General features: G+C 39.0%; 1 protein-coding gene across 1 annotated transcript; it reads left to right on the top strand.

Annotated features, from left to right (window-relative positions):
• Nucleotides 1-454: 454 nt before the first annotated feature.
• LOC138332947 (large ribosomal subunit protein mL65-like) lies at nucleotides 455-8,564 on the top strand. Its single transcript, XM_069281000.1, has 5 exons — nucleotides 455-617; nucleotides 1,499-2,118; nucleotides 2,539-2,650; nucleotides 3,952-4,131; nucleotides 7,471-8,564. Exons 1-5 carry the CDS (start codon nucleotides 461-463, stop codon nucleotides 7,881-7,883), a joined length of 1,482 nt encoding a protein of 493 aa, XP_069137101.1. The 5' UTR covers nucleotides 455-460; the 3' UTR covers nucleotides 7,884-8,564.
• The last annotated feature ends 4,649 nt before the right edge of the window (nucleotides 8,565-13,213 follow it).

The following is a 13,213-nucleotide window of genomic DNA, read 5'->3' as shown; positions in this document are numbered from 1 at the left end:
TACTCTATCTGAAATATGCCAGTAGATCTATACAGATGTATGTACACGTACATGTACATATTTATGTAGGTACCAGTCATGAATTATTTGTTTTTTGTTGGTAATTCGCAGGTTTTCGGCCTCATTGGAAGTCAAGAGACTTGTGGAGAGGCATTAATAAGTTTTTTAACCCCTCCCTACACCGAGTTATATGCAACACGGTAGTCGTTTACATTACAGGCCTAATTCAAACAGAAACATACGTCATGTTGTTTTCTTTCAAAGTACATGACAGTGTTCGTACATACATGCACGAATAAATATTTATGAATAAATAGATAATAATGTGATAACATTTTATGAGGAATTTTTTGAAAAATAAAATATTATTGAAGGCAGATATTTAATCTCTGTTGAAGGGAAGTAACTCGTACTCATGTACGATTACAAGCCTTTCAAAGACTATGATCAATAATAAAAAATGGCGACAACCATGTGGAGGTCACCTGTCTGTTTCTCTAATATTTTTAGAGTTGTTACGCGCCAGAAACTACCCAATCGACGTTTCTCAGTGGGTGCAATACAGACACAAGAAGACGAAGTTCACTATCCACCAATCAAGCCAAAATATCCACCAGGTAATAAATAGACCTGTACCGTACACAAACTATGTACTGACACTAAGTCAGTAAGTTACTGTACATAACTATTTATACATGTATACAGTAGACCTATCCTATAATTTATATATATGTGTATTACTGGAAAACTAGCAAGTTTCCGGTGGTAATCTAGGTGTAGTCACAAAACAAGGTATTTTCATGATTGTTAAATATCAAAAATGAAAATGTAGGTCACAATGTCAGACCTAATTTTGTTATTTTTACATAATGACATTAAATGTAGTTCATGAACTTATTTAGCCCACCAACAATCATCGCCTTTCGTCTGTCGTTTATACATACATGTACACAATTCTTGTTCAGTTTGTTACGTAATTTAAAAAAAAAAAAATTCACTGCTAGTCATTTGGACATGTTAACCGCAAAATTTTGCTAGTGTGACTAATTAATCACTAGTCTAAATATACAGCTGTTTTGCTTCAACACTTCAGTCATGATCAGCTTATGAGTTTTGGCCTAAATTACAGTCTGGATGTGTTTGTGAACACAAAATAATGCATTCGGACAGAAATAATCGCATACAAAGTACAGTATGGCCAACAAGTAGCCATCTGTGATTTTGATAGTGAAAGTTTCTTAGTAAGATTCTCATACATATTTTCAAAAGAATAAGGAAATAAAGAAAAGAAAGGCAGAGAAAAGATCCTTCTTCCATTGTCATGCAGACATTAATCATTTGCAGGTGAATAGCAAGACTGAATAAAGATATAGAAATTTAGTACATAACATCATTAATATATATAATATGTACATCAGACTGGTGTGGGTCTGAAGAAACTCCATCAAGTACTCTGCTGACAGGTTTTTAATGCTTTAAATCATCACATGTTTTGTAGGTAACTGGTCAGAGTTTGGACGTGAGTATGCGTGGCAGATGTACAACTGGGAACAAGAAATCCTAGAAATTCCTTCTGTACAAGGCCGAATTGACTTTATAAAAGATCTACAGAAAAGTCATTTTAACAAATTATACAACAGAGAAGAACAATTTGCCTGGTTCTTCAATGGCAAAAGTTTTGAGCCGCGCCTGCTCACCTATCAGTATGATAAAACCAAGACTCTTCCTGTAGAGGGTCTGCCGAGTGTATATGACAAAGTGGATGTTACAAGTGACTTAGAATTAATAACTCCTATAGCGAAGGAGCTGATACTGAGGGAGTGTGAAAATATCCAACGTAGATCATTACTTGCAAATCCTATCGGACACGGAAAGGAAAGGATTTCCAAGTTATTGATAAAAAGTTTGATTTTAAAGATTCTATCTATAGTATCGTGTAGTCATCCACATTTACTGACAGCAGAATTCTCAGAGGATGTCTTCCAGCAGGCCTATTGGGACCGATACTCAGATACAGGGCTCCTTCCTAATAGTGATCAGCCCAAGAAAAAGGTGATGAAATACCAAGGAGAATGCAAGACAAGTTTCCAGCTAAGGACAGTGCAACCCTTACCAGAGGTAATAACTTACCATACTAACGACATGTGTCCTCGTAAAATTCCTTCTGTATGTACTTGTTTTCTGATTAGCTGCGCAATCTTATAAAATTAGATACATATTTTTGATTCATCTCTATAGTCAGTGTTAAAAGTTATAGATGGCATCAGATTTAGTGTATGTTTTGTATCAGCTGATCACATCTCAGTTACAAAGTAAACCAATCTTCTACTCCCTCATTTGTTTTCCAAATGTTAGTACACATGAACTATTATGTATTACGTGAGCTTATTTGGCTCATCACTCAATAAATTTTAATGCTATATGAATTCAATGTGATAATCCGAATAATACAGGTTTACAATATGTTTTGATGAACTTCAATCGCTTTTGCTAAATAATTAGATATTCCACTAATTACTGACTATGTCTATCCTATAGTTTGTAGGTCGTGATTCAGATAGCTGTTTAGGACAAGATTACCCAAAGAGCCCCTATAATCCGGCAGTATTAGGACAAATCAAAGAGAAATGTACACCACATTTTCTACCAGGTAAGAGGTGAATTAATCAATGATTTGCATGAGTTTTTTTTTCTATTGGACTTGTAAACTAAAAACAAAATATACAAATTTAGAAGATTGATCACTTTGCCAAGATTTAGACTCTACTTTTAGATTCTCCATACAAGTTTGGGCACATATCTGTTACATTGTGTATAGACATCCTCTGAGTGAGGTTTATTACCATGTATCTATTTCAGGTATAAACATCGGTTCTCTGTGTGAGGTTTATTACCATATCTATTTCAGGTGTAAACATCAGTTCTCTGTGTGAGGTCTACTACCATGTATCTATTTCAGGTGTAAACATCAGTTCTATGTGTGTGAGGTTTATTACCATGTATCTATTTCAGGTGTAAACATCAGTTCTCTGTGTGAGGTTTATTACCATATCTGTTTCAGGTATTAACATCAGTTCTCTGTGTGAGGTTTATTACCATACCTATTTCAGGTATAAACATCGGTTCTCTGTGTGATGTTTATTACCATATCTATTTCAGGTGTAAACATCAGTTCTCTGTGTGAGGTCTACTACCATGTATCTATTTCAGGTGTAAACATCAGTTCTATGTGTGTGAGGTTTATTACCATGTATCTATTTCAGGTGTAAACATCAGTTCTCTGTGTGAGGTTTATTACCATATCTGTTTCAGGTATTAACATCAGTTCTCTGTGTGAGGTTTATTACCATACCTATTTCAGGTATAAACATCGGTTCTCTGTGTGATGTTTATTACCATGTATCTATTTCAGGTATAAACATCGGTTCTCTGTGTGAGGTTTATTACCATATCTATTTCAGGTGTAAACATCAGTTCTCTGTGTGAGGTTTATTACCATACCTATTTCAGGTGTAAACATCAGTTTTCTGATTGAGGTTTATTACCATATCTATTTCAGGTGTAAACATCAGTTTTCTGATTGAGGTTTATTACCATATCTATTTCAGGTGTAAACATCAGTTCTCTGAGTGAGGTTTATTACCATATCTATTTCAGGTGTAAACATCAGTTCTCTGTGTGAGGTTTATTACCATATATATTTCAGGTGTAAACATCAGTTCTCTGTGTGAGGTTTATTTCCATATCTATTTCAGGTGTAAACATCAGTTCTCTGTGTGAGGTTTATTACCATATCTATTTCAGGTGTAAACATCAGTTCTCTGTGTGAGGTTTATTACCATATCTATTTCAGGTGTAAACATCAATTCTCTGAGTAAGGTTTATTACCATATCTATTTCAGGTGTAAACATCAGTTCTCTGAGTGAGGTTTATTACCATATCTATTTCAGGTGTCAACATCGGTTCTCCTTGTGAGTTTGGATATCTATCAGTGGAGACAGTCGACTCCTTTCTGTTAGACAATGCCATTGAACAGTACAAGTCCTGTCCAGATATCATACCTGATCTTTGGAAAGGTTTCGCACTCAGTTCCTGCTTCTTGTCTACTGTAGCCCAGGCTCACTATCAAGGTAGGTACCAAGGGCACAGGCTCACTATCAAGGTAGGTACCAGGGGCATAGTCTCATTATCAAGTAGTGTTTCCCACAGCCCCGATTAGCATGGCGCCGCTCCGTGCCCTTTTTACCTGACGCCATGCCCCTATGACCTAACGCCGTGCCCTGTTTGTCCCCAGTACACTTCTACTAAACTACCAAAATACCAGGTAGGGGCTTGATAATTAAGTAAACAAAAGAAGTGTGACCACTCCCTGACCCCCTGACCAACACCTAAGTGGCCCTAATTAGCAGCCTTGGGCTATTTCCACCTTGGCTTGTGGTGTCATTTTCAGGTCTGTGTATTATGTAAGCTGAAGTCAAGCAGCCGATCGGCAGCCTAGAAAACAATCAGCTGGCCTTTCAATAAGTTTTATACAGCTAGTGAGCATTACTTCAAAAACAAATACTGCTTACAACTGTAAATGATTTACTCACGTTTTTAATGTTTAATAGGCCTATCTATATCGGATGGATGTCACAAGATTTGCAATCGTAATGGCCGCCATTTTGGGTGTATTGTAATAGTAGATCCGGAGGTATTGAATTTCAGGATTTTACTAATATTCACGTTTTTAAAAATGAAAATGGTATTATTTTTTTTAGAATTTCGGTGTGAATTTATTTTTAGAAAAGATATCTTAATAATAATAAAATTATTAATAGCAAAGTAATTAAAATAAATCAAATTAAAAAGAAATCAATTTTTTCTCCATCAGATTAAATTGAAATATTTTGCATACTACTCTTTATCTGTACTTTCTTAATTTAGTGCTTGTAAATTTAGAACATTATTTAAATTAATTGTCCATTATTATGAAACATGTTATCTTATTCAAATCAATACAGTATTTGTTTACAGGATTGAAATAAAGGAATACATTTTGAATTTTCCCATTCTTTTAATTAATATAAATGAAATTTAGATCTTTATTGTGAATCAATTATAGTCATGATCATATGATCTGCAGATTACAATTTTCAAAATCATTTTTTTCACTCAGAATAATTAAATAGATGTCCTGATATTACTTAGCAACTCAGAGAGTTTAAAGCATTTAAATGATATTAAGTTGAACCAGAATTAAATAAACAACAAGACAGTTTTAAAGATTTCCCCTTGTATTGGAAGTTGTCGATATAACCTTTGTGCCCCTTTGATGGTTATTTATCGCGGTCAAGGTGCCCTTTTCAAAACCCAGCACCATGCCCTTTTTTTTCCTGTGGGAAACACTATCAAGGTAGGTACCAGGGGCCCAGACTCACTATCAAGGTAGGTACCAGGGGCACAGGCTCACTATCAAGGTAGGTACCAGGGGCCCAGACTCACTATCAAGGTAGGTACCAGGGGCGCAGACTTACTATCAATGTAGGTAACGGGGTGCAGACTTACTATCAATGTAGGTAACAGGGGCCCAGGCTCAATATCAAGGTAGGTACCAGGGGCACATACTTACTATCAATGGGCACATACTTACTATCAAGGTAGGTACCAGGGGCCCAGGCTCACTAAGGTAGGTACCAAGGGCACAGCCTCACTACCAAGATAGGTACCAAGGGCACAGGCTCACTACCAATTTAGGAAACAGTGGCACATGCTCACTATCAAGGTAGGTACCAGGGGCCCAGGCTCACTACCAAGGTAGGTACCAGGGGCACATGCTCACTATCAAGGTAGGTACCAGGGGCCCAGGCTCACTACCAAGGTAGGTACCAGGGGCATAGGCTCACTATCAAGGTAGGTACCAGGGACCCAGGCTCACTACCAAGATAGGTACCAGGGGCACAGACTCACTATCAAGTTATGTAACAAGGGACATTAAGGGATTTTGGAGCAAAACAAGCAGCGTTTTGTAGATTCCTGTCTACTTTAATTTTTTAAGCAAGCTGATAATCTGTACTCCTACCTTTTTTGTCACCAAGCCAGTGTTAAAGATAAATTAAAATCCTGACTCTCATTGGCCGAAAAGTAGCGAGTTATTGCTTGTGGCATTTGGGTTCATCTGAATGTGACCCATTTGATGGTAATTGACACTCAGTATCAATATCATTTACCAATCATAGGTAACAATGACTTATATACTTTTGAGCTTTGCTGATCCCATATAAATACTAATTGCAAGCATTAGAGGGTGACAGTGCCTAGTGTCAGTAGTGTTTCCCACAGAAGTAAAAAGGGCATGTTGCTTGGTTCAGAAAAGGGTCCTTCATTTGAACAAACTTGGTAGCCCTTCATCCCAACATGCTGCAGGCGCAATATGAGTATCCTTGGCCTTTTGGTTCTTGAGAAGAAGTCGTTTAAAGATTTTAGCCTATTTGACCCAAGTGACCTTGAATGGCGGTCAAGGTCTTTCATTTTAACAAACTTGGTAGCCCTTCATCCCAGCATGCTGCAGGCCCAATATGAGTATCCTTGGCCTTTTAGTTCTTGAGAAGAAGTTATTTAAAGATTTTAGCCTATTTGACCCCAGTGACCTTGAATGAAGATCAAGGTCATTCATTTGAGCAAACTTGATAGCCCTTCATCCAAGCATTTCACGGGCCAAATATCAGGTCTCTAGGCCTCTTAGTTATTGACAAGAAATTGTTCAAAGGATTTTAGCCTATGTGACCCCAGTGACCTTGAATGAAGGTCAAGGTCATTCATTTGAACAAACTTGGTAGCCCTTCATCCTAGTGTGCTACAGGCCCAATATCAGTACCCTGGGCCTTCTGGGTCTTGAGAAGAAGTTGTTGAAAGAATTTAGCCTTTTTGACCCCTGTGACCTTGAATGAAGATCAAGGTCATTCATTTGAACAAACTTGGTAGCCCTTTGTCCCAGCATGCTACAGGCCAAATATCAGTACCCTGGTTTTGAGAAGAAGTTGTTTGAATAAAAAATTTATGCATGGCACAGTGCATAATGAAAAAATTTATGCATGGCACAGTGCATAATGACAATAGGTCATCCTAAAAACCAACATATAGTGCTTAGAGGGTAAACGAAAAAGTGTAAACAGAAAGCTCCATACTTAATTTAAAATAAAAAGATATTGATAAACAGACTAATTTGGCAAAACTTTTGATAAATTGCTTCAGATAAACAAAGATGGTGTTGAAAAAAGGAAATGTGTGCACATCTTTTTCGGGTGGTTGATATTTTGCACTGTCAAAAATTCGCTATCACCCATTGCTAGGGGTTTTTATTTTGTCTATTGTCTCCTATTGTTCTAATGCTATTACTCTTCGTGTGTTAGTATGAAATATCTCTCGACCAATCAGAATGCAGGATTTTCTCTTGAAGTATATTTAACTAATGTTTTGTTTTGTTCCAGGATTCAATACCTACCATGATATGACCTATCCACTGACGTCCCAGACTATCGTCACAGACGGTAGAAAATTTGTCTTCTCAGCTTACCAACTCAACACATTACACCTTTGGAGGTCTGACGACAGTAACCCACTCTGTAATCTGTTCTGGTATAAAGACATGGAATTGTTTGATGGTATCAAGGACGGAGAATTAGTGGGATTCAATGATGAAGTGCTTAAAACATTACTTAAGTTTGTTCTCTTAGGCACTCCAGATCGAGGTTACCATTTGAAGCCTACGATCTCCATCACAGAACCAACACAGACAATCGAGAACTATGTACCGGTGGAGGAGGTTATAGAGAGAGTGTATTATGATGTTGATCAATTCAGGGCAGAAGACAGAGACACACAGGAGAACGGCTCCGAATGAAAGTTACGGACTGCATCATGTAGAAAACAAAAACGGATCTAAGTGTGAAGCCATGTGAAGCATGAACAAACAGTTTGGGACTTCATATCTCCACAAATGTCTCAGGAGAAGGAAGGCTTAGAATTCTCATAGAAAATAAACAGAGACATTTACATTGTGTTTGAACAAGTCCACTGCATAGGAAATGGTAGAAAGTTCCTGACTTGATATCAAAGTGTTCTGATACCAGTTTGACTGGCAGCATTGTGTATTAGGATAAGCTAGATGTCTTACCTTAGACCACGACCAGAGCATGAATCCAGTTATCATTGTTTGGAGTGTTGGTAAGGGGAGATAATCCCTATATACATTGTACCATTCTGACAGATAGAATGACCAGATCGTGCTAACCAAGAATAAATAAATTATACAGTATGTAAATAGTACCTATTTATCACATTCAGTGGCAAGTCACCAACCCTTTCTCATTGAATTGGGATGTGTACATCACCTTGGGGAACAAAGTCTTAAATCCCAGTGGTTTTGGACAGTGAAAATTGACAGGGGAGCTTATTCGTTTGTGGTAGGGTTATCAATATGTGGTGTAAAATACAGAATTAGATTGATTGTATTCCATTAGTCTGAAATGTGTAATGCAACTGATATTTGACAAATGTGTATTAAATTATTTTTTAGACTTTGTCATTGATTTATGTTTTGGTCAATCAGACTATAAAAACAGTCCAGGTTAGGTGATTATACTTTCAGCCTTATCGCTATTGTATCGTCTGGGTTAATACGTACTTAGGAAAAATTGTGTGTAGTTGAATAAGTAAGTAAACCAATCCTTTAATTATATCAGACTCCAGTAGTGTAAGCTGGGTAACCGAGGATGACTCAAATCTTCAATAACCATTCGTACAAGATTATTTTTATTATTTATGCTTTCTTATAAATTCTGCATTTGGGGTTGCTAAAGACTTTCTTAGAATTCACATATTTGAAAGGAATATCTGAATTTGCAAATATTCCCCATGATTTGTTTCTGACAAATAGGCAGATATATTTACTGATTTAGAACTATTTACTCCTAGCTACTTTTTTCACACTTATTAGACAATATAAATGTGAATTATCTTTAAAAACAAATTTTAAAAGTCACCCCCATCATAAAATGCTAGAACTGCAACTCCAATGATATAAATGTAGCTGTAAAGCACATCTTCTGCTTCTGCTTAATGAGTATGTAACAAAGCACCTTTTTGTGCTTCTGCTAAACAAGTGTGTAACCATTATACAAATGACATACAGAATAATATCTACATGTATACTTTAATTTTTAGCTCACCTGGCCCGAAGGGCCAGTGAGCTTATGTTCATGGCGACGGCGTCCGTCGACGTCCCGGTCCCGTCCGTCCGTCCTCGTCGTCCCTCCATCCTCAACATTTTCTTTTAAATCGCTACTAGTCATAGAGTTCTGCAAGGATCTGTAACCAAATTTGGCCACAAACAATCCTTGGGGAGAGGGGAACGAGAACGTTTTATAAATTTTGGCTCGGTTCCCCCCTGGGGCAAGTGAGTGGGGCGTGTGCCCATAGGGTAAATAGAGTGATAACTCCTATAAATCAGCTACATTGTCCTAGAGTTACTGCATGGATTGTAACCAAAATTGAACCGCAAAAATCCTTGGTGAGGAGGAAACAGAACTTGTAAAAAATTTTGGCACTCTGGTTCCCCCAGGGGCAGGAGGGGCGGGGCACCAATAGGGGGTAATCAGAAAAAGTGTAAATCCTTTAAATCGCTCCTTGTCCTGGAAGTTTCTGGCATGGATTGTAACCAAAATTAGCCACCAAACCATCCTTGGGGGAATGGGGAACAGAACTTGTATAAATGTTGTGGCCTCTGGTCCCCCGGGGGGCAGAAGGGCGGGGCCCAATAGGGGAAATAGAGGTAAATCCTTTAAATCGCTACTAGTCATAGAGTTTCTACATTGAATTATAACCAAATTTTTGGCCACAAACATCCTTGGGAAGGGGAACAGAAACTTGTATAAAAATTTTGGCTCTGATCCCCCGTCAGGAGGGGTGGGCCCAATAGGGTAAATAGAGGTAAATCCTTTAAATCGCTACTTGTCGTAGAAGTTCTGAATGGAATGTAACTAAATTTGGCCACAAACATCCTTGGGGTGAAGGGGAACAGAACTTGTAAAAATTTTGGCTCTGACCCCCCGGGGCAGGAGGGTCGAGGCCCCCAATAGGGGAAATAAAGGTAAATCCTTTAAATCGCTTCTCGTCATAGAGATCTGTAATGGAATGTAACCAAATTTTGGCCACAAACAACCTTGGGGTGAAGGGAACAGAACTTGGTTTAAATTTTGGCTCTGTTCCCCCGGGGCAGGAGGGGCGGGGCCCAATTTGGGAAAATAGAGGTAATCCTTTATATGCGCTACTTGTAATAGAGTTCTACATTAATTGTAACCAAATTCGGCCACAAACATCTTGGGGAAGGGGAACAGAAACTTGTATAAAAATTTGGCTCTGGGTCCCCACCGGGGCAGGAGGGGGCGGGGCCCATTAGGGGAAAATAGAGGTAAATCCTTTAAATCGCTACTAGTCATAGAGTTTTCTGAATGTATGAAAAAAAATGTAACTAAATTTGGCCACAAAACATCCTTTGGTGGAAGGTGAACAGAACTTGTATAAATTTTGACTCTGGCCCCCCCTGAGGGCAAGGACAGGTGGGGCCCAATAGGGGAAATAGAGGTAAATCCTATAAATCACTTCTTGTCCTAGAGTTTTTGCTTGGATTGTGACCAAATTTGGGGCCATAAACATCCTTGGGGGGAAGGGGAACAGAAACGTAGTATAAATTTTGGCTCTGGCCCCCCGGGGGCAGGAGGGGCGGGCCCAATAGGGGTAAATAGAGTTAAATCCTGTAAATCGCTACTGTCCTGGAGTTCTGCATGGATTTAACCAAAATTATGCCACAAACATCCTTGGGAAGGTAACAGAACTTGTATAAAATTTGCTCTGGTCCCCCGGGGCAGAGGGGCTGGGGCCCAATAGGGGAAATAGAGGTAAATCCTATTAAATCGCTATTAGTCGTAGAGTTCTGAATGGAAATTAACTAAATTTGTCCACAAACAATCCGTGGGGAAAGGGAACAGAACTTGTATAAATTTTGGGCTCTGATCCCCCGGGTCAGGGAGGGGTGGGGCCCAATAGGGGAAATAGAGGTAAATCCTTCTAAATCGCTACTTGTCGTAGAGTTCAGAATGGAATGTAACTAAATTTGGCCACAAACATCCTTGGGGGCAAGGGAAACAGACATGTAATAAATTTTTGGCTCTGACCCCCCGTGGGCAGGAGGGGCGTAGCCCAATAGGGTAATAAAGGTAAATCCTTATAAATCGCTTCTCGTCATAGAGATCTGAATGGAATGTAACCAAATTTGGCCACAAACATCCTTGGGAAGGGGAACAAACTTGTTTAAATTTTGGCTCTGTCCCCCCGGGGCAGAGGGGCGGGGTCCAAATATGGGAACTATAGAGGTAAATCCTTTATATCGCTACTTGTAATAGAGTATCTACTACATGAATAGTAACCCAAGAAACCGTGCCACAAACCATCCTTGGGGAAGTGAAGAACTTAGACTTGTAAATATAAATTTTGGCTCTGACCCGCCCGTGGGCAGAAGGGGCGGGGCCTTTAACAACCCATAGGGGTAATAAAAGGTAAATCCTTTTAAATTCGCTTCCTCTTCTCGTCAAAGAGTCTCTGAATGTGAATTGTAACCAAATTTGGGCCACAAACATCCTTGGGGGAAGGGTATAAAAAACTAAAAAAAACCAAAAATAAAAAAAAAAGAACAGAACTTGTTTAAATTTTTGGCTCTGGTCCCCCGGTGGGCAGGAGGGGCGGGGCCGCAATTATGAAAAATAGAGGGTAAAATCCAATCTAGATATTGTATTTCATTCCGAAACAATGGTAGTGAAAGCCATTAGTTAAAACTTTGCCATACTGAGGCATAACTTGTGATGTAAATTTGTCCATCATCAACCTCGTAAACCAAGTGTCTAAACATCACCCTCGTAAACCCAGTGTCTAAACATAATCACCCTCGTAAACCTAGTGTCTAAACTTCATCACCGTCGTAAACCCAGTGTCTAAACGTCATCACCCTCGTAAACTCAATGTCTAAACATCATCACATTCGTAAATCCAGTGTCTAAACATCATCACATTCGTAAACCCAATGTCAAAACATCATCACATTCGTAAATCCAGTGTCTAAACATCATCACATTCGTAAACCCAATGTCAAAACATCATCACCCTCATAAACCCAGTTTCTAACCGTCATCACTCTCGTAAACTCAGTGTCTAAACAAACATCATCACCCTCATAAACCCAGTGTCTAAACGTCATCAACCTCGTAAACCCAGTGTCTAAACGTCATCACCCTCGTAAACCCAGTGTCTTAACATCATTGTCCTTGTAAATCCAGTGTTTAAACATCATCACCCTTGTAAACCAAGTGTCTAAATTTAGACATCATCACCCTCATAAACCCAGTTTCTAACCGTCATCACTCTCGTAAACCCAGTGTCTAAACATCATCACCTTCATAAACCCAGTGTCTAAATGTCATCACTCTCGTAAACCCAGTGTCTAAACGTCATCACCCTCGTAAACCCAGTGTCTTAACATCGTCACCCTCGTAAACCCAATGTCTTAACATCAACACCCTCGTAAACTCAGTGTCAAAATATCATCACCCCAGTGTCTAAACGTCATCACCCTCGTAAACCCAGTGTCTTAACATCGTCACCCTCGTAAACCCAATGTCTTAACATCCACACCCTCGTAAACTCAGTGTCAAAATATCATCACCCCAGTGTCTAAACGTCATTACCCTCGTAAACCCAGTGTCTAAACATCCTCACCCTCGTAAACCCTGTGTCTTAACATCATCACCCTCGTTAGCCAAGTGTCTAAACATCGTCACCCTCGTAAACCAAGTGTCTTAACATCAACACCCTCGTAAACTCAGTGTCAAAACATCATCAACCCAGTGTCTAAACGTCATCACCCTCGTAAACCCAGTGTCTTAACATCATCGTCCTTGTAAATCCAGTGTCTAAACATCACCATCCACGTAAACCAAGTGTCTTAACATCACCACCCGCGTAAAACCAATGTCTATACCTTATCACCCTTATAAACCTAGTGTCTAAACATCACCACCCTTGTGAACCCAGTGTCTATACCTTATCACCCTTGTAAACCAAGTGTCTAAACGTCATCACCCTCGTAAACCCAGTGTCTAAATATCACCACCCTCGTAAACC

The sequence above is a fragment of the Argopecten irradians genome, chromosome 10, assembly GCF_041381155.1.
Source record: "Argopecten irradians isolate NY chromosome 10, Ai_NY, whole genome shotgun sequence".
Classification (NCBI taxonomy): Eukaryota; Metazoa; Mollusca; class Bivalvia; order Pectinida; family Pectinidae; genus Argopecten; species Argopecten irradians.
The sequence above is the reverse complement of the archived record's forward strand: the minus strand, read 5'-3'. Positions and strand labels throughout refer to the sequence as shown.

What these genes read in the sequence shown, in the direction of transcription:
- LOC138332947 (XM_069281000.1), top strand. Translation starts at nt 461, where the DNA reads ATGGCGACAACCATGTGGAGGTCACCTGTCTGTTTCTCTAATATTTTT. An exon ending in CAGTGCAACCCTTACCAGAG is followed by an intron (nt 2,119 to 2,538) that starts GTAATAACTTAC and finishes TCTATCCTATAG; the next exon opens with TTTGTAGGTCGTGATTCAGA. An exon ending in TACACCACATTTTCTACCAG is followed by an intron (nt 2,651 to 3,951) that starts GTAAGAGGTGAA and finishes TATCTATTTCAG; the next exon opens with GTGTCAACATCGGTTCTCCT.